Here is a 22,024-nt window from a genome sequence, read left to right as displayed (position 1 = left end):
TATCGCTGGCTGTTCTATGGAATGATATCACTTCTTTGCTGTGTTTGCAGTCCTACTGTGTACTGAGGACCACAAATATTCCACATAATCGCTTAGCAACTCTTTCCTAAACTCCATATGTTCACCAAATGTGCTTTTTTTTTACCAACGGCTTGGTAACTTTGCAGGGTCCAGTTTCACCGGTAAACTCGAGATAAAAGAGAGTAAACATTATTGATTCGTGAAATGTGTGTTGGAGAGAGGGTTTCCCGTTGCACCATTTATGGGAACATGTGACCAAGCTGCCATGGCCCCAGTTGAACACCCCCCCCCCCCCCCATGTGAAAGCAGATTGTCTCCCACACACGTACAGACTTAGATGCTGAGCTAACCGCGGTTCTCACTGCCCGTCTGTCTCCACGTGATCCATATTTGTAAAGAGTGGCAAAGCTACAAGGCACATATTACAGTAATTCAAAATATTTAGTTTCTCTGGCAGTAGATTTCCCCATTACAGAATCTACAGCCAAATAAGGGTAAACGAAACACTGAAGCCATGCAAAGCAGCAGCGTGGTATGTCGCTATTTCTTTTTCAAAGTCTTCGAAGTGAATCATTCTCATTTGTCTTGTGTTGTACTCATTCCAGGTTTTCTACGTGAGTCCCAGGCAAACAAAATTGCTATTAGAATTGAACTTGGAAACATTGTAATCAACGGGACATACTGGCTAACACATACTAGGATTTTGATCATTCTTCATAAAATGCCATGAGATATCTACACATCTAGTGCTTTTTTAGCACCACTTGATATCTTTTCTCAAAGTACATTCACCTCATCTATTACATTTCTTCACAAAAACAAACAAAGGCCTTTCTAGTATACTTTCAGTAATATAAAAGTGGTGTCCTTGGTTTCGTTTTGTCTAACTACATACCTAAAATGCCTATTACATGCTAAGTAAAACAGTATAGGGCTGGTCTGTAAAGGAATGCTGGTATTTACCTCACCCTAGACAAATTTACCAGCCGGGGACAAACGGGTGGGTTAAAATTCCCTCCTTTCATGCCGGCTGCTTAAGAGGAGACTGTCATGACCTCACTAAAATGACATGCTGGCCTTGTGCGTCCTGGGTTGATGACAGTGGTTCTAATGTGGTAAAATGACAACTTTACGATCCCTTTTGAAATCATGGCCCTTGTAATGCCGAGGCTGTGCTGGGCTGGGCTGTTTTTTTCTCCTTCTCTCCCTCTTTTCAGAGCACACAAACAAGGCTTCTTCCCTCTTCAATCTCGTCCTGGACCTTGTCGCTCGACGTGGCTTTCTCGGCCTGGGCGGAGAACATGGCGCAGAAGAACGTGAGCACGGTGCCGCCGATGGCCGCGTAGAAGGCCCAGCCCAGCGAGCAGTCGCCCACTCGGTACGGTGAGCTGTCCTCGCCGCAGTACTGCTTGACCTTGACACAGCCCCAGCCGGCCGGGTACAACATCAGACCCATGATGAGGAACAGACCTACAGGGAATAATGAGATGGCAGTCAGAAGCAGCCTATTTACAGTTTGTGTGTGTGTGTGTGTGTGTGTGTGTGTGTGTGTGTTTGTGTGTGTCTGTGTGTGTGTGTGTGTGTGTGTGTGTGTGTGTGTGTGTGTGTGTGTCTGTGTGTGTGGCAGGGGGGGACATCACAATTAGAGGTGAACTAAAAGTCAGAAAAATAACAAATGGTATGTAAAGCTGATTGAGGATTTCAAAGGAGAGAGAAGCATCTTCACCCAAGTGTGGGGAGAGTTGGGAGGATGTGTCATGGCCGGTGAGTGCTTTGTAGCTGAAGACCGTCCTCTCACGGTCATGGATGGCCTATACACTGGCCATTTATGGCCTGAGGCTAGTGAGAGGATTTGTTTGGAATCCTCTTGATTACTCACAGATGTTGCAACGTGCCATCTGGACGAGCAGTGGGCAGCTCAAAACTAGCAACACACAGGGGCCTCCTGTGTGTGTGTGTGTGTGTGTGTGTGTGTGTGTGTGTGTGTGTGTGTGTGTGTGTGTGTGTGTGTGTGTGTTTGTGTGTGTGTGTATGTGTGTGTGTATACCTCTCTGTGTATAGACACGGACTGAACAAGCAACTGTAATACCAGCCCGAAGCCTTTTCATTAGGAGCGAGTCTACTAACGTTCGCCATGCTTCGCCCTTGAACGCCCGAATCGAGGTCGACTGTTGCCATTCCAGAGAGGAGAGCCGGAGCCGACACACACATTGCCAACGAGTGAGCAAACCACGGCAAAACAAACAGCATATCTCATCGATCCTATCTGCCGCTAAGCTTGTGCATGCATATCCCGGCGCTGAGCCGGCTAGCATGCGCTTCCCCCACAGACATCACAACAGGCGTGTCGCATCCTGCCCCTGGTGTGTCGGTTGAAGTTGCTCAACGGCTCTGCGCTGCGATGGTATTCCTCCCTGTCCAAAAGATTCCCAACGAATCTGGCCCTGGGAGAGAGTCGCCGTGTGCCGTATATGGCTGAATGCGTGACCGTGGTACGTAAATGAGACTGAAGTAATTCTTTGATTTCATTTATGTGATGGAATGTGCATCCTGAAGCGATGATCCGATGCGTGAAAGCCCTCTTTCAGGCACTAAACGACAAGGGCTGTTCTTTTCTCACATACATCCCTTTCCCCTAGGATCTAATTCATATTTTGTCTTAATTAATTTATTCCGATTTCAGGGACACCAACGTTGGAGAAAAAGCAACTTGGCTTCATGCAACATGCCAACGTATTTAAACTGCTATTGACCCATAAAAAGATCACTATTCACCCACTTAAGAAGTACTCAAAGTGCATTGGCATGGTGATGCCAAACAAACAAACAAACACAGAGACTGACAGAGACTGAACAGACCCTGGCACCCCCCCCCCCCCCCTTCCTCAAACATCTGTGCCTGGGAGATCTCGTGGATGGATGTGACTCTGCATGTTTCTGCCCAACCAACACATGAATCAATTTCTGAAGCAAATAAATCAATGACAAACGCTGGCAGTGTGCAACAATGAAGTGCCTTGTGGGCCCAGGCCGAGGATACGCACAGGGCCCTGTGGCAGGAGATTTCCCCGCAGGCAACAAAAAGCCCAGTGGGGTTAACCTCCAGGAAGCTGCCCGTTATAGACACTTTTCCGAGGGCAGCGTTGGATGCACAAAATTACGGAGGCCCGCGCCATAACAGTATGCTACAAACTGGAGCGATGAGATTCGCCCCCGCCATAATTGTTCCTAAATGTATGCCACGGCGCATTTTCCCAGAGCCAGTGACGTGCCCCCCCCCCCCCGCCCGAGGCCCAGGCCCAGGCCCAACGGGGTCTGGTTGAGGTGGCCAGAGATGAGAGCACAGGCAGACGCCTCCGAGTTGGGGCTGTGAGCCGAGTTGGCGGTTTGATCAGGAAAAGGCAACGCTGTAAACACATATTTCCTGGCCCACTTTTTTTCCCATTATAATGACAGGATGTCAGGTGGACAGCCTTGAGGTTAAAAGCAGCTCCAAACTGGGGTGACCCCCACAGCTCTGTGGCAGTCCAGAGGAAACGGTGAGCACAATACACAAAATCCCCCTAAGAAGAGGGTTCCGACGGTAGCAGCCAAGGCAGTTTTATTATTTGGGGCAGACTTTGTTTGGGCGATCTGACATCACGCAAGCGTGACTTCCTCAGAGTTCAGTGTGGGCGCGAACAGACGTCAACCGAAAGTGGGTTACGGTCAACTGGTTACACAAGGCGGAATTTCAAGAGGCTGTCATATGATTCTCAATAGTCTTTGACACCGAGCCTTCCCCATGAGGAGGAGTGTTTCCTACAGATGACCAGTGCCGTAGCTGCCATGTTCAAATGTTACACAAACTAATGGCAAATCATCAAGACGTCCCTCTTCAGATGAGCGAAATCTTCACAACACAGGTTGGGACAGATGCCTGCATATCATACCGCGTCATCTTTCTGGAGCTCAAAGCTGCCTGTGTGACTCCTTCAAACTCCATTCCCACAGGAGGTTAGACTAATGTTTTGTTTAAAAAATATTTCCTCTATGAAATAACAAGACACCACTCGCTAACAAGCTCAGGCTCCAAACTAAACAACAGAACAACAGCCCCCTCTAACCACTGCCACGGCGAATCAAGCTTTCCACATGGTCCATCTCCGACGAAAGAGGACAACTGACAGAACGGTTCACACATTAAGCTGAAAGCCAGTTTCACATGTGAGTTAGTCCACTTCAGCTGCAGCCATGACTCATGCATTCATAATGACTGAATAATCTGTGATGTGATTGTCCATTGCTTATTTTTCACTTTTCAGCCTGGGAGCAGAACACAGTGAGACATACTCAACTGATTCTTGAAGTTAATATCGAAGTCATTCTTTCTCACACATACACTCAATTATGAAGTTACCAGCTTGCGGTCATCTTAGCAACTTTTGATTGTCACAATAAAACAAAACACATAACTTCTAGTACATAACAGACGGCATATGATTTCCTTCCCAATGTTAAACAAACACAGGAAACAAATAAAGTCTAAGCACTGGGGAGTTGAGAGATACTCTTACCTGCAATACCCTGAAGCAGGCCACAGACGTTGAAGATGCTTTTCCTCATGATGCTCTGGAAACACATGCTGAAGACAGCGAAGAGCGCCACCACGGACAGTATGAGGATGGCCACTGCCAGGAAAATGACCGTGGCCTGCCAGAAGCCGCTGGCGATCTCCCCGAAGTGGGCGGCGTAGGGCCCGCACTGGATGTCGCGGTGGTGGTAGGGCACCTTCCGGCAGCGGGCGTACAGGCCCAGCGTGGGACGGTGGGGCCTGGACGAGAGACGGTAGCTCCCGTTGGTGGAGATGGGCCCGCTGGGCGGACTGACCAGCCAGTCGGGGCCCATGAAGGCGATGAGCTCGGCGAACGCCACCACGATGCTCAGCAGAGTCCACAGCATGGAGCGGCACGTTACAATCACATGACACATGGCTCCGGTCCTGGCTCCCTCTCGGGCTCTAGCTCTGGCCTTGGGCGTACAGCGGTGCGAAAAGCACTAGATAAAAACCCACTCTTAGTGGAACAGGAGAAGTGATGTTCTTGATGAGGGAAAAAAAGTTGGTGGTGTGTGTCAAAGGGCCCGCTGAGGCAATGGGTCACTGTGTGTCATCCAGATGAGAGGGGGTCCATGTAAACATCTCTCTTCACAGATGTCAGGCTGGAGGGGGGTGGGGAGGTGGAGAGCAGATTTTTTGCCGCTGACAGCTTCTTGCCGATGACTCACATCACAGCGTGGTCCCAGAGCCCTCCCGAAACTCCGTCAGAGAACTCCTCAGAGGAAAAAAAAACAGCTGGAAAGAGAAAAGGCAACCAGGAAACCCAAATGTTTAGCTGGAGACAGAGACAGAGAGAGAAGCATATGCAATGTGGATAAACCAAGGCATGACCAATACATTTAGTAACTATGGGAGGGACCTCCCTCTGAAGAACTAGCACTAATGATTGCTCAATGGTTGTGAATAAGCACACTCACTTCCTCATGGGCAACTTTTTCCCTACCACTCCCAAGATGCAACTCACACACTGTCTGAGCCGTTTATTTCCCAACAGTGACCTACATAAACCTATCAAAGACACGACTCTCGATAACTATGTAATAACTATGACTAACTACTCTCGACTATGGCATATTTTACAAAATATGGAGCTTACTAGGTAAAAGTCACACAACCTTGAGGAAAACTGTCTGAATGGACAAAACATATTTACACACTGTAACAAATTACAGTCCACTTTTAAGACACGTCAGACATATGGTATGGAGCTGTCCACTGAGGTCATACCTGGTACTTGTTAGCGTCCCCCGGGTTTTGAGGAAAAAAGCCTAGGCAGACCAGAGTAACCGATAATATCTTACAGACACAATAATAGAGTGTCACATGTGAGATTCTTAAAAAATAAATCCATGTAAGTACGCTTCAAGTAGTTCTGCTGAGGAGGCGTATTGTGTTTTGGGATTAAATAAGAGTGCGAAGTGACTTTCCATTTCACCCGTGAAACAGGTGAGGCACTAGAGTGAGCAAACAGACACACAGAGGGCTTTGGGACCGACCGCAGCCAAGTTTATGCAATCAGTCACACAGCTGCAGACGTGTCAACACTTGCAGGTGTGGGAAGCCAGAGCAAAACACAGTTAGAGGGTGAGAGCATGCTGCCGTGCCGCACCACACACTCCTTACCGCACTCCTCAAAATTATTGACAAAGTAGCACTCTCCTGTGTCACCTCACTTGAAGTTTCTTTTGAAGTGTCCTTAATTAAGCTTTGTGTCGTCCCCTCAGGGCTAACAACAAACAATAGAGCCGTATTTTATCTGCGCTAGGCCATATTTCCATATTGTGCAGTGAGGGAAGGTGTGCTTATGTTTCTGCCTCTCTGTGTAATTGCATTTGTGTATTTATCAGTCAAGAGTAAACATGAATGATTCCTACGTCAGTTGTGCGTGTGCATGTTTGTGTATGACAAATCTCAGGTCCCGCTTTCATAGTTTAAACTTCTGATAAAAGCAAATAACACTATCCAAGAGCAGTAACAACCCAAGTCGTTAGCCAAGCATTAGCTAATTAAGATTTCTAGTTTCTGGCATATCTCTGTGAATGTCATCCATTTGATGAGTGACTTAAGAGAATCTTGCTTCAGGGGCAGCATTACATAATATTATATTGGATGCATTTTGATTTTATTACTTTGTACCCTGAAGTCATGGAATTCACTGTGACTCCATGAGCAGAAATGCTCATAGGCTTTTCTCCACCCATCACCAGCAATAAATTCACCAGGGATAAAAGTGCATGCCTCTTTCAGTATGTGCTCATGCCTTCCTTGTTCATGCAAGCATATCAGTTGAGACTGCAGTGCAAACACACACAAAGCCATGGAAGGTGAAGGCCCATAGAACTCCCATAAAACCATAGAACTCTGGTTAACTGGTTCATGGACTTCATGCGTTAACAAATTAGGTTTCTTAGTACAGTCCCTATTACAGTTATATGTGAGTTACAGTAACATCACAAAACACCAACTAGAAAGAATGGTGTATGATTTACGAGTGGTAACTGTGTGCGCTAACTGCATGTGGACTTCATGCATTAAGGCATGAGACAGCTTTTAACACTTTACCATGTACACCGTATGTGTGTGACATGTGCTAATGCAAGATGTTTTCACAGGAAATTGTTTTGTCAAACAGGACGTTTAACCACCACAGATTAAGCCTTATTGGAGGATGTAGTGGTCAGTGACAAGACAATGGCTAGACAGCTGGTTGACAGTGGTTAGCTTACTTCTAGTTCCTTCCATTACCCAAAATATCTACACAGAGCTAAAACTCATCAACTATAAAATGTGTATTAGCTGATCATAAACTAGGCTTATGTTGTGGAAAAACTATGTGAAAAGGTTATAAAGGGATGGTTTGCCATAAATGGTTGTCCAGAGATTTAAGAATTCAAAGTATATGAATCCTCTAAACCTCAGCTGGATACTTCATTTGTATGGGCCATTTATACAAAAAGTGCATTTTTGGGTAAGAGTCAATGCCTGCAGATTTCTTTGGCTGATGGTGCTTTGAAGATGAAATGTTTTACCCAAAACAGGAGGTCCATCTGACTATCAAAATCCATTCCTACAAAGCCTTTGGTTCTTCTAACCACATCAAACCCAACATGTTTGCATAAATTATTCTGTTAACAGTATTACTGGTAATAACAAAATATTAACCACAAGAAACACCAACTGAAATGGGTAATAATGCTTCAGTTAATGAGTGTTAACTAAAAAATATTCATGCAGTTAGTTAACATTAACAATCACAAATATCAAGTAAACCATATGTAAAACTGAATCATTGCCGTTTCATGCAGAGGTTTGTCAGTGTTGAATTGCTCATGTATTTGTTAATATGACCAAACCATGACTTTCAGTATTACAAAACAGTATGGAATACAAGTTGTGATAGATCAGGCTTTATTTATGTAAAGTAAGCTACTGCTTGGATTAATCATGATTAATGGAAACTTTTAATATAAACTGCAATCCAACCCGGGATTCTACACAGCTCATATCCCAAATACGGTGTCCTGTATTCCCTCATCTGCATAAGGAAGGAATGATCCTGACTGTTCTTCAGCACCTGTCAAAGAGATTCTTTGAAAGCTTTGACACAGGTCTGTTAGACAGGCCATAAATCACTGGGCTGTAGCCTACTGTAGTGTCTCACATTTTCCCCAGACACATCTACAGTGCAAGACTTGAAAGAGGCCTCCTGACCAAAGAATGGTTTCAAGCCTCAATAAATTATTCATCGTTCTAAAAAAAAATCCAGTTAGGAGACAATGTCCTTGAAAATCAACAAATATAGAAAGAACTAGGCCTCTGGTTGCATAAAAATATCACAGGCCTTGGTGTCCTGAGATGTGGGTGTGTGCACAGCAGTGGTACTTCGGCTAGAATCAAAATGGTCACTCTACCACAAACACTTTATGGTTTTCCCTTACACCATAATAGGCCTACTTCAATAATATTATCCAGGTTCACTCAACAGATGGGAAATATGGAGCAAGACCATATGGGTGGGTCTTCTCAGTTCTCTACTATAAAGGGCGTAAATGCCATGGATGAAGAACTTCAGCATCGACTAAATTAAAATTAACTGTAGGATATATCTGGGCTTGACTCAGCAAATCCATGTTATATTTAAAACATCATATAGCCTACGTCCTTGTAATTAGCCCACACCCCACCGGTTAGCCTGCTGTGAGGAGGAGACTTAGCTGAGGAGCAGCTACAGTGTCTGAGGCCAGTTTCCAGCTAAACAATAAAAGCCACTGCTTTCATCACTCATCTGGATGAATCCTGAATAATAAAAGAAACCTCAAACTATTTCATACTGTTGCAAATCTAAATCTAGACGCCCACCTTTCCCCACACAGGATACAATTGTAACGGTTTTGATCCTAAGAATCCTTTCAACTCGAAAGGACTTCATCCCTGCGTTAGGTTAAGCTTGACTGTAGGCTAATTTAGCAGAATTTACCTTTGTTCTGTTGTCTATTATCAAACACTTCAAACATGAAGTCTGCGTTATGAATGTATTAGCGTTTTCCTCCCGGACTGGACTGGCCCACATCGGTCCCAAAAAGAAAAGGGTTAGTAGCCAAGTTAAAACCGGTCTAAACTCAGCCAGATTTCCACTCGACGTGGGCAACGCAAGAGAGCATTAACGATACTGATATTTCCTAGAAACCAAAATTAGGTCAGTAGACGTTTTGCTGACGCAGAAGTTTCTTTTGCGAAGACACTAGTAAAGTTGAAAAATAGAGATAGTTGTCAAAAGACTAGTAAGGGTTGAAATAAGGCTCGCAACGTTAACTTACCAAAATCAGTGAAGGTAAAGAATCATACGCAAAAGCCGCCACCATTCAGTAGGCTACAACTTCCAAAGATGTTGCACGATTTTCGGTTCCGTTTTTCTTCAATGAAACTTTAACTTATATGTCTCCACACAGAGTAACTTTAACTATCCTCACTTTGTATATTTGTTGAAATTGTGGAAAAAATATCATAGTTTAACAAAGGATCTGTCTCTATTCCACATCCCTTCCCCCATCCCGACTAAAAGATGACCTCAACACGTTCCCTGTCTGAGCAAGGGGTGTGTCTAAATGACCTCGGAAGTTTCACTTTTTAGAAGCAGCTAGCTGTGCCGGCCTGGTGTAACTTACTGAATCACTATATTTTTCATTTAACTTAGTTTGTAGAGCAACATCCGTATGCATTAGTGCATTTCTTCAAATGTAGGAGATGCCAGTGCAAAGCGTGGAAGGCCTACACAGGGATGTAATAAGACAGCACAGAACGTTGACAGTTTCACTACCAGTGTCACTACCACTTGGGCCACTATTGTTAGGACTTTTCACACTTTCGATTTGACCAATGCAATGCAATGTGCAAAATCTGAAACACAAATAAAACTGGATGGATTTAAGAGGGTTGCGGAGTGGGGCAGTGTGGGAGTTTACATTTACCTTTTCATTTAAAAAAGCTCTTGAAAGATATGTGAGGTCACTTTAACCTTTAACCACTACCATATCAACACAGTACAAGCACTGTGATTCTGTTTACCGACTCTGTAGATCTACATGCCTATACATACATATTATCCTGAATTTCAATTTATGACTATTTCTATAAGATGAACAAAGAACAATGCAAACAAGACACACCAAAACAACACGTGTCACTGAAGTGCACAGGACATTTACAGAAATCCCAAAACAATATGTTTGGAGTTTACACAGATTCTCTCTCTCTCTCTCTCTCTCTCTCTCTCTCTCTCTCTCGTGTGTGTGTTTGTGTGTGTGTGTGTGTGTGTGTGTGTGTGCATGTACTTGAGACACGGTTGTATGGTTATATGTAAGTAATAGGGTGGATGAGGCGTATTTCCATGTAATGTGGTCGTTAAGCCATGAGGGCCCCCCTGACTCAAAAGAAACACAAGAGTGCCCCCAGCCCAGGACAGCCACCGGCCCAGGAAAACCCCACTCTGTGTGTGTTTGTGTGTGTGTGTGTGTTAGTGTGTGTGTGTGTGTGTGTGTGTGTGACCTCAGGCATTCTTAGAATTGCATGGCCTTTGTCATGGGTGGCTTCCAGTCCCTTCAGAGGGAGTCTGCTCATGGCTGGGTGGTGTATTTGTGGGTAGGGTGCCGTAGCTGCGGCTTAGCCCCTCTCCAGCACATCCCAGCCTAATCCCGCATCCTGCTAGCACTCAGCCCCATGCACCACCCCCCAACACCAAAAGGCCAAAGAGGTGCAAGAGCCACAATTGTGGAAGAAAGGGAGTGGGAGAGGGAGAGAGATTAGGGTGGACAACCCAGAGGGTGATTAAGTATGTGTGTGATGGATCTTACAGGCCTATTTGAATGTAAGTTTGTGCTTGAGAACATTCACATTTATTATGCAGTTAGAATGTTCAAAGGGAAATCTTCAACTAGGCTTTTTTTTATTTGTTTTTCAATTTAGCAATTATTCAAACAATATTAGTTAGTTATTTGTTCTCCTGAGACCAGAATAATTAATCTAAGATATAATCATCCAATCATTTCTCTTGATCATTTGTTTAATTAATTCTGCCTGAGGGGCAGGACTTCTCACTACACCATGGTCCATTTTAGAGTTACAAATATGCATAAATCATTCATTCGTTTTTTATGCCTAGAAAGTGTGTGTGTGGCAATTAAATGCATTAAGTTCATACTCACATGAGCATGAATGCATATCTTACATAAATGGAACAAAACTTGACATGAATAGAACCGAGACTCTCTCAAGACCAGGGCATAAACAGGGTCAGTGTTGCCAAAGTCAGATATTGCCGTGCAAGGCTGCCCTCCTATGGTGATAGTATGTAACAAAATGAAATCTGAAAGGGATCAAGTGTGAAGTCGGGGTTAAGTAAAACCTCAGTTCCCCATCATCTTTTCATATTGTATGTCACTCTTACTGTATGTCTGAATGGCTTCATTTCCTGTGTAATTTAAAGAGTAATACTTCGTAATTTGTCATTTTAGAAACCCATAATTCTAACGGTAAAATGTATGTTTGTCTTGCTGTTAGTCTTTCAACTTTTGGATTTGAATTTAAATGTGAAATGTGGTATTTGTGTACATAGAATTGTTGAATATTGCAGCCTTGCTGAACTGTGTATTGCAGCATGCCCCTGGTGTTTCTCTGGCCATAGCTCCCGTCTGGAGGATCCAGTTGACACTGCTTGGTAAAGAACCCAGACTTTCCCTTAGCTGGATGTAGTCACACCCTTACAGGCATTTTATTTCATCGATTTCACATGGGAATAAAAAACAAACATAGCTGACTTTCAAAATCATATCTGTGTTTTGTGCTCTAATTTTGCAACAGTAAATGTGCTTAATGTCTTCAATATCTTTGTTTTGCAATTTTATGTGTAGAAGTGCAGTTGTGGGAAAAAATGACAAAAAAGGTCTTTTCCAACTTGCAAATGCCTTGCAAGCACATATAATAGGCCTGTGGTAATACGAGTACCATGATGAAAGGGGTTGTGTGTGTGTGTGTGTGTGTGTGTGTGTGTGTGTGTGTGTGTGTGTGTCTTGTATTGTGCCCTTTGGCTCTGTTGATAAACACCAGAGACTCGATTCATAGTGTGACGACTGGTTTGACCCAGAATAGACAGCTTTTTAAAATCTGCTACTGTGTTCAAGGCCAGAAACACCTGGTAGTGACCAAAGGTCCCCACCATTGTTTAGAGAGGGGGGTGGGGTGGGGGAGATAAGAGTCCATTTTAATATTTGGCACAGAGTGAGAGTCACTCTTAAACTCACTGTGAAAGAGAGTCATTAGGTGTTTGCCCAACAGTATTCGATGACAGAAGAAAGTACGATAAATTGTTAGTTAAATGCAGGAGTTGGGATCTAGGCCGACATATCATGGTGCAAATTATGAGGAAATCATGTGACCAAGCATTTGTTCTGAAATGACCCCTTGCATCCTGAGAAGGCTGCCAAGTAGTGTTAACTCAAGCAGCCTCAAACAGACAACTAATGGAACTGCATATGTAGTTTTATTCTCACAGGCTTTCATAATTAATACTACAAAAATAAAATTTCTGTTGATAAGACATGCAGATGGTTGATACAGATTGTTTAGTGCACTAGACGACAACCCAGTGGCAGTAATACTTTCTATCACCCAACTAAGGCCATGACACTGTTTGATCATTTCAAATAAGACATGTCAAAAAGATTTCTATTCTATTTCTAAAAGATTAGCTTATTTTTCTTTCATAACTTTATCTTCCTTGATATTGATTTAATGATTTTAACTGTATTTTGCTATTGCCTTCTAAATTAGACAGTGTGTCAGCATGTTGATATATTGAGGATTGCCATTTATGTAATCTTACAGAAAATAGATTTCCTTTAAGCCTGAACTTTCACATTTTTGGATAAAAAAGGTCAGATATACAGCCGTTCGTGACGGCAGACCATTCTGCATGGATCCAGTTCAGGCTGTGGTGTTGCGGAGGGATCTAGCACCATTTGGTTGCACAATTTGTCTGGACAAATATTCGAGTTCCAATCAGCAGTCTTTTTGGTGTTATGACATCAGAACCACCCATCTGTCAGGAATATATACATGGCTTCTACAAGTTTACAGCACTCAAGACTCAGAATTTGAGTGGGATTGTTGCTGCTGCTGCTGCTGTTTGCACGTGAAATTGGAAGATATGGCACCTACCAAGAAGGTATACATCTTACTTTCCTCTCTTTAGCTCTTGACAAGTACCTTTTTAGTTTTGCATGTCTTATTCAATAGTGTCTGTCAGTGGGCCAGGTAGGCTGAGATGATGTCAGTCACACCTTGTCTGAGCAGTGGGTTAATTATTTTCAAACATTTGGGAAAACTGTTGGTTGGTTCAGGTTGTTACTTGAAAATGGGTTTCCTTCCTTCCTTCCTATAAAATTAAGTTATCCATATTAAGTTATCCATACAGTATTAATTAATTGTTATACAAGTTGCAAAATTGCATTAAAGTTACTTCCTCCACTATTTTCTTTGTCTATTTCTCCCATTATATATTTCAAGATAACAAGATAAGTATCTCCCATAATACTCAGTGGTCATACTGAGTGGTCATACTCCTAAGGAGATTGAGTAATATGAATGGGCAAGGTGCTGCCTTCAATATCCTCCGACCTAGTTGAAATACCTCCACCCTTTTAGTGGAAACCTGTTGTCTCAATGAAATGCAAGTTAATAAACATGTTCTCCTCCAAAAAGGGCGTTCTGGAGCGCTTGAATGCAGGAGAGGTTGTGATTGGGGACGGGGGGTTCGTGTTTGCCCTGGAGAAGAGAGGATACGTCAAGGCTGGACCATGGACCCCTGAGGCTAACTGCACCCATCCAGACGCTGGTGAGATTCCTCTATGGTTCTTTCCAACAGTGTAAACTGAACTGCTGGCTGTTTAGCTGCAACTAAAAGCTGGCCCTGGAGCAGCTGGTCCAAATCGAATAAATGACTTTCGAACAACCAGTCTTGCAGGACAGTTTCCATTTCATTCTTAATCAAAGATTCTAGAGCGGAGCTGTTCTCTGTTCTAAAATCTTTGGTCTTAATTGAGGCACATTTTCATGGGACAAATGTTCATCTGTTGTGTCTGTGTCTTTGCTAGACTATAAACCATGTCATATGATTAAAGACATTACTGGCAAAGATGTGTTGACAGGCTCTGTTATGCCTACTCGTTTGTGACCTCTTGATGACAGTATGGTGTTTGGCTTGCAGTTCGCCAGCTCCACCGGGAGTTCCTGAGAGCTGGGGCAAACGTCATGCAGACATTCACATTTTACGCCAGCGATGATAAACTGGTTAATAGAGGCTGGAAGGTGTCTCTCACTGTAAGTTTTTGCTATCTCCCAGTACTTCTGTTAAAGCCATTGAGAAACTATGTGACCGACAGTCCCTGATCACTGTGTTCTACTTTCTTTGGATTACAGGGCCAACAGATCAACGAGGCCGCCTGTGACCTCGCCAGAGAGGTGGCCAGTGAGGGAGATGCACTGGTTGCTGGTGGCATCTGCCAGACTCCTTCCTATTTGAGCTGCAAGAGCGAGACTGAAGTGAAAGCCATCTTTAAGAAACAAGTCGATGTCTTCATAAAGAAGAACGTGGACTTCCTCATTGCAGAGGTCTGTATGCATAATGGCTTATGAATACATTTTGTGATACTGTGGCCATAAATGCAATCTCTCTCTTTGAACTCTCTGCCCCTGTCATACTGTTGAAGTCATATATTTATGATGTTAAATTTTCCTTTGGCTCGGCAGTACTTTGAGCACGTGGAGGAGGCCGAGTGGGCAGTCCAAGTCCTGAAGGCCACTGGGAAGGCAGTGGCTGCTTGCATGTGCATCGGACCAGAGGGAGACCTGAACGGTGTCAGCCCTGGTGACTGTGCTGTCAGGCTGGTGAAAGCAGGTACGTCTATTTACAGTGCGCCTCACTGCTGATAACAACAGCATAAAAAAGCTGGGTGGCAGCCATGATAATGACCTGACATTTACTGCCCTACTTAGCACATGTAAAACTCTATCCTTGCACACAGGTGCTCAGATTGTGGGCGTCAACTGCCACTTTGATCCCATGACTTGCGTGGAGGCTGTCAGGCTCATGAAAGAGGGGGTAGAGCGTGCAGGACTGAAGGCCCACTACATGGTCCAGCCCCTAGCCTACCACACTCCAGACTGCAACCGTCAGGGCTTCATCGACCTCCCAGAGTTCCCCTTTGGTACACCGTCACACCATGTTCTTAAAGAAATGTGCAAAGTAGTATAATACATAGTAAACAATACAATGTGCCTTAAGCAAAATCATTTACATGCATTACACTATACACAAAAAGCCTATGAATATATATGTTATTAGCGGTTTCATTTCAGCTAACTGAGACACTACTGCATATTTCACATTTTAGCACTGGAACCCAGAATCCTCACCAGGTGGGACATGCAGAAGTATGCCAGGGAGGCGTACAAAGTAGGAATCCGTTACATCGGAGGCTGCTGCGGGTTTGAGGCCTATCACATCCGCGCTTTGGCAGAGGAGCTGGCCCCAGAGAGAGGCTTCCTGCCCAAAGCGTCCGAGAAGCATGACCTGTGGGGCAAAGGTCTGGAAATGCACACCAAGCCATGGGTCAGGGCCAGGTGAGACTAATGTCAATTTTTCATGTCTAGTTTTCACTGCTGATATATTGCTGCTTGCGCTGTCTATTGTATAATTTAGGTGCATCACACTGATGACCATGTATCTAATCTCTCAACACTCAATACTCCAAATTCTTTTGGTTTTGGTCACAGACTCAGCTATTGATTTAGTCTCCGCCCTGCTGTCTGATGATTAGGAAAGACACTACCCTCAGCTGTCTACCTAAACACCAAAGATAATTTTTATCTGTCAGAGTAATTCAAGCTCAGTCCTCCTGACTGGATTTTGTTTACTAAAGAATCAATATTTGATCCACGACGACAGATATAGATGGCGTAGATGGCCATATGTTTATTTGGATTCCTTCTTCATGTGAAAAACAACATGGTTATCAATTTGCACTATAAATTATTCAACATGTATACCCATCCATCTTACTAAATATGTGCACATATGTATATTCCTGGAATGTATATCATATGTATACCCCCCACCCCCCACCCCCAGGTCCCGGAAAGACTACTGGGAGAGCCTGAGGCCATCCTCTGGACGCCCCGACTGTGCCACCATGTCACATCCTGAGGGCTGGGGGGTGACCAAGGGCCACGCCGATCTCCTCCAGCACGCAGAGGCCACGTCCGCTCAGGAGATCCAGCACCTGCTGGAGATGCAAAGGAAAGCCAAGAGTAGCGCCTAAAACGCTGCGTCATCCATCTTGACAAACAGCGACCATTTAAGTAGCAGTGCCAGAAAGAACAGCGCGGGGAGAGAGGGAGTACGACAGAAGGGAGGAGAAGAGAGGGAGTAGGAGAGAAGGGAGGAGAAGAGAAGGGAGGAGAAGAGAGGGAGTAGGAGAGAGGGAGGAGAAGAGAAGGGAGGAGAAGAGAGGGAGTAGGAGAGAAGAGAAGGGAGGAGAAGAGAGGGAGTAGGAGAGAAGGAGGAGAAGAGAGGGAGTAGGAGAGAAGGGAGAAACTGCCATTTCTTTCAATTTCATCATGCAGCCCGTATGCATTGGCAACTACTGAACATGCACTGATGTGTTCACATGAATCTCATGTGCTGTACAGTCCCCCAACCAATAAACTGAGATATCTTACATACACTGAAGAGTTTTTGTGTCTCCATTAAGAAACATAGCCTGCCTTTTATAACTTTATGCCTGTGCTCTGATTCAAATATATTGAAACGTCATATTACAGACTCTACAGAATTTACACAATTTTACAAGGCCTGAGAAATAAGCACATGGCATCATACTTTGTTCAGATATCGCAAAGAAATATCACTTTACACTTATTCCGAGTAATGACAGTATATTTAAAAACAATAATTATTTGTTGCTAACCTACAACATTTTCAGCATTCTAGAAAAGACATTCATTCTGATTTCAATACTCTCACAACCATGGCAAAACATATCAACCTAACCTAACCAACCTAATTCAAATTAATTTTGCCACTGTATACAACACATCACTCACACTCCCACCTTGCTTCACTGACAGGGCTCATTGCAATTAAAATGGCAATTAAATTATACAGTATTTGGGGTATGGTGATGAAGTCCACAAGAAAATAAAAAATGCAAATGCTTGTAAAGACAGAATGAAAGAAAAGCATTTAATATGATTGCTGGCCTCTTGTATGTCTTAGAATTTACAGCACCCTGCACATTTTGGCACAATCACCTGTGCTCATCAGTATGCAATGAAATGACTTATTTGTGCATGGGACAAGTACATTTCTATGTTTCATTATGTTGAGTGACGTCAAAACGTTCCCTTGGAGCTTTTAAAGTGGAATGTTCCGAATTCAACAAATGTTTGGGAGTGACACTGCCACTCAAAAGTAGGACTTTTAACATCACTCTGGTATGACATGCTGCCAACTGGCCTACCGATAGCTTCAGGCTTTTTGCTATTTTTTACATTTTGACTCAAACTCCAGTGACGCTCACCCTCTCCAAAGATGTTAAAGTAGGCCTAGCCTAGGCTCGGAATTACATCTACACTACACTGTTAAATAAATTGTAATAGCCTTAAATTGTAAGTGCCTGCCAAACACGCTCCTGTTTTCAGGAAGATGAGACAGGTAGAATTACTAGCATATTATGAGATGCTTATTTGTAGGTTAAAGTAAATAGGCTTATAGGCCTATAGGATAAGCCATTACAAAACATGCTACATGTATTTAATTCTTATTAGTTTAAAATAAATAAATTGGAAATGTTTATAGCCTAGTAGGCCTACTGTTTTAATAGCTGTGCAAGGTGCTTCCCAGCACTAACTAACTTTACTGTATGAATGTAATAATGAATGAAATACTGTAATTTATTTTGAACATTTCTTGATGGTGTTTATAATGATGTCTACAATGTTTACTGCTTTTGAATTGTCAGTGTTACAGTAGTTGATCTTTTCTTGTTGCGGACCCCAGGAAGACTAGCTTGTCCCTTTTTTGGTGACAGCTAATGGGGATCCTTTTAACAATAAACAATAAACAATAAACGAAAGACGCAAACCTTGCCTGCACTATTGGCAGTATAAGCGGTTTGTGACTTGTTTTGTGACCTCATCTTACCGGTCTTACTGGTGTTTTAGGGTATACTGGCACAAAATAAGTGATTGCATAAATATTCACACCCTTTAAAGCAACACCAAAGAACTTTCCCTCTGTCGCACGCACGCTATTTGTTTATCCAGCACCGGCTTTGCAAATAACGATGTCCACAGACAAGGTAGAATATCTTGCATGACTTATAAAAGTACGATGTATTGCGACATCAGATGCAAGTCAAATTTGTAGTTTCTTATGTCTCACTCCATCGAACTACAGATCCGCTACCCGATCTGGCAAACTTACATAGTGCGCTTATAGCCGATAGAGGGCCACGAAGCGAATGCAGTATTGCTGTTCACCCAGTTACGAGTTGAGTTGAGTGTTGCTTTAAAGTGACTGACCTAAATCAACAGCGGTCCAGCCAATTGGTGCAGTCTCACAATTACTGAAATGGAAATAGCCTGAGTACAGTGAATGTGTATAGTATAGTAATATAAAGACATCTGTGTCTGGAAGGTCCAGTCATTGGTCAATAAGTATTCCTGGCTATAGTTCCCCCATGAAGACAAAAGAACACTCCAAACCACTCAAAGAAAAGGTTATTGAAAAGTAACTCTGAAGAAATTAAAAGCAGCTGGGATGGGAGAAACTATGCATACAACTTTTGCCCGAGTTCTTAACCAGTCAAAGCTCTATGGGTGAATAGCAAAGCTCTTATTAAATCTCGACTAAAGTTCGCCCAAAAACATGTGGGAGATTCCAAGGTCAAATGGAAGAAGGTTCATTGGTCTGATGACACCAAAATTGAGTTTTTTGGCCATCAGAGTAGATGCTTCCAGCAAGACAATGAGCAGAAGCATAAAGAGAAAACTACACAGAAAGTAATGGTTTAAAGACCACAAGGTGAATGTTATGGAGAGGCCGAGTCAAAGCCCAGACATCAATCCTATAGAAAATCTGTTGCTGGACTTAAAAAGGGCTGTTCACACCCGATCCCCTTCCAACCTGACAGAGCTTGAGCAGTTTTGCAAAGAAAAATGGAGTAAAGAAAAATTAAGCAAGCCTAACTGAGACCTATCCACGCAGGCTCAATGCTTTAATTGTGGCCAAAGGTGCATCTACTAAATGCTGACTTGAAGGGGGTGAATAATACAATCACTTACTTTCTATTATATATGTTTAATTAATTAATTAACATTATTTTGTAGAGATCTGCTTTCACATTGACATTAAAGAGTTTTTTTATTTTATTATTATTAGTATTTTTTTTTTTTAAAGTATATATTTTTAGGTTTTTTTGCCTTTATTTGGACAGGACAGTGGAGAGTGACAGGAAGCAAGTGGGAGAGAGAGATGGGGTGAGATCGGGAAATGACCGCAGGTCGGATTCGAACCGGGGTCCCTGTGGGCACCGTGAAAAAGGCCAAATGTTCATAAAAAGAAAATGGACTTTTGGATTGTGGAGGTACAGTAGGAATCTTGTTTTGAATGGAAAGTGAAGTTCCTGTTTATCATGTATGAATTGCATGTATGTCATTCAATGACAGCCTGTACTGCTTAGGGCCATACTGTAGGTGACATGTACCCCAGTATCTCAAGCAGCATATAATGCACCAAATTCATGGTACAGTAATTGTCAGGGAGCAGAGTTTGTGATGTTTCTGTCTGCCACTCTTACACTCTTTCTCCAGAAGTTTTATCATTCTCTCTTGCAGCATTTGCAGGATTCATTCAATAGTTCAGTGTTAATGTGTTTTGCACATTTCTTATTGTCACATTAAGTTTGAGGCAATGTATTTGTTATCCACATCAATGATTCACTGTAATGCTGGGAACAATTAGATTTGGTGTGTTTCTTTCCCCCTCCCGGCGGGAGTACTGGGAAAACCTTCTGCCAGCATCAGGATGACCAAAGTGCCCCTCCATGGCAACTCCTGAGGCTTGACTGCCACCAAGAAAGTGCAGCTACACAATTATGCAAATACACACATTCATCATCAGTTGTGAACATACACAGAGCTGATAAAGAAAGACACACAGCTATTGCACCAAAGACTGCACGCAGAAGTAACCAATGTCTACAAGATCTTTGCTCATCTACTGATTTGCTTTTAAGACATAACTTTTATACTTGTAAGAGGTCTACCAGCGAAGGTGAATCGTTATCGTAATCGTACCCATTCGTATCCATTATGCCCCAAAACTATGGAACAAACTGCCTCTGTACATCAAGCAGGCAAATTCAGTAAATATTTTTAAAAAAGATCTGAAAACATACCTGTATAGGAAAGCCTTTAGTTAACTCCTCTTATCTTGTAGACTACTTTTTCAAACTATTCTACATCTGCTGCCATTGGAGGGCGCAACCAGCCAGAAGCAGATGGGCTTCCCCTATTAAGTCAGGTTCTGCTCAATGTTTCTTCCTGGAATATGGGAGTTTTTCCTTGCCACAGTTGCCATATGGCATGCTTGTGGGGGGTAAAGGGTTAAGGCTGCCAGTCTTAAATGTCTGTGTATAAAGTAAAGTCAAATAATTATGACATATGCTAGGAACATGCTAAGACTGGCTGCTTGGAGTCCACATCAACGGGGCCTAAGCATTTGTTAGCCTAAGCATTTGTCGGCAAAGCCTTTATATATATATAGTAGTATAATAGTATTTCTCATATGTTGCTGATTGGATCATAAACGGCCACAGCAGCAAAGGGGAATTACTGACTCTTCTCTATAATTGTGTTACATGTTATTTTCTATATTTCTGATATGTTGCTGATGAAGTGAAAGTGATTGATAATGACTGACTGACTATTATTGTGTTACATGCTCCAAATGTAAAGCACTTTGAGCTGCATTATGTGAAAGGTGCTATACAAATAAAGCTTATTATTATTATTATTATTATTATTATTATTATTATTATTATTATTATAAGTCCTGTACGCTGTTTTATTTGTTTTGTGTATTTATGTTATGTTGTAATTATTTTTATGCTTCTTTGAAGCGGCTTAACAGTCTTTACAGGGATGAGGGAGGGGTTACTCTCTGTGCAGTTCCCACAGGATTGCACAATTATTTTGAGATGTACATTAGTCTTTCACCATATTTTGACATTTGTATTGCACTGACATGTCCTAAAAGGTGGTGCAGAGCTTAAACACTGTGGAGTGATTAGCTACTTTATGAGCTATGCTTTATGGACAGCTTCATCTTCAAATTCATTATGGTTCATAGCTCACTAGTTTTAGACCAAAACAGCTGCTTTAAATCAGACAAAATTGAGGTAAAGAAAATAACATTTTGCACAGCTCTCTAATTCGTTATATGTCAGACTAGTACAAGTTCCCTCCTGATTGGACTTTGTTCATTAAAGAATCAAAATATGAGCCACATCAGAGATCAGAGATGAGATATCAGAGATCATATTCCTTTATGTCATATGTATGATCATTATTCCTTCTTTATGTTAAAAACAACATCAATTCCCATAGTAAATGATTCAACATGTAAAATGATATTCATCCATCTGACAAGTAATTAGGCCTACTGAACTAGATACATAAATACCTCGCAAATCTTGTGATGTGATAGTACCAGGCCACCTCCGCTCAGGGTTATCAACTCCGCTGTTGATAAGCTTCAGCATTTGACTACTGGATTACAGCCTATGACAA

At 42.7% G+C, this 22,024-nt stretch overlaps 2 protein-coding genes across 3 annotated transcripts; one reads left to right on the top strand and one right to left on the bottom strand.

Moving 5' to 3' along the window:
- Positions 1-315: 315 nt before the first annotated feature.
- On the bottom strand, positions 316-9,699 carry lhfpl2b (LHFPL tetraspan subfamily member 2b). 2 transcript variants are annotated; one of them, XM_076269493.1, is made up of 3 exons: positions 9,436-9,699; positions 4,578-5,353; positions 316-1,491 (listed from the first exon to the last, which is right to left on the bottom strand). In XM_076269493.1, exons 2-3 carry the CDS (start codon positions 4,990-4,992, stop codon positions 1,235-1,237), a joined length of 672 nt encoding a protein of 223 aa, XP_076125608.1. In that variant the 5' UTR covers positions 4,993-5,353; positions 9,436-9,699; the 3' UTR covers positions 316-1,234. The 2 variants fall into 2 exon arrangements, with proteins under 2 accessions (XP_076125608.1, XP_076125609.1); XM_076269494.1 differs by lacking the exon at positions 9,436-9,699 and adding an exon at positions 5,846-9,268.
- Positions 9,700-13,270: 3,571 nt separating this feature from the next.
- LOC143105793 (betaine--homocysteine S-methyltransferase 1-like) lies at positions 13,271-16,858 on the top strand. The gene is made up of 8 exons (XM_076269901.1): positions 13,271-13,337; positions 13,874-14,006; positions 14,379-14,491; positions 14,591-14,782; positions 14,921-15,068; positions 15,196-15,378; positions 15,565-15,793; positions 16,302-16,858. Exons 1-8 carry the CDS (start codon positions 13,320-13,322, stop codon positions 16,489-16,491), a joined length of 1,206 nt encoding a protein of 401 aa, XP_076126016.1. The 5' UTR covers positions 13,271-13,319; the 3' UTR covers positions 16,492-16,858.
- The last annotated feature ends 5,166 nt before the right edge of the window (positions 16,859-22,024 follow it).

This window comes from Alosa pseudoharengus, unplaced genomic scaffold (genome assembly GCF_046254945.1).
Source record: "Alosa pseudoharengus isolate Yale_2024_CS ecotype anadromous, Long Island Sound unplaced genomic scaffold, YU_APseudo_1.1 YU_APseudo_1.1_scf_6, whole genome shotgun sequence".
NCBI lineage: Eukaryota > Metazoa > Chordata > Actinopteri > Clupeiformes > Clupeidae > Alosa > Alosa pseudoharengus.
The sequence above is the reverse complement of the archived record's forward strand: the minus strand, read 5'-3'. Positions and strand labels throughout refer to the sequence as shown.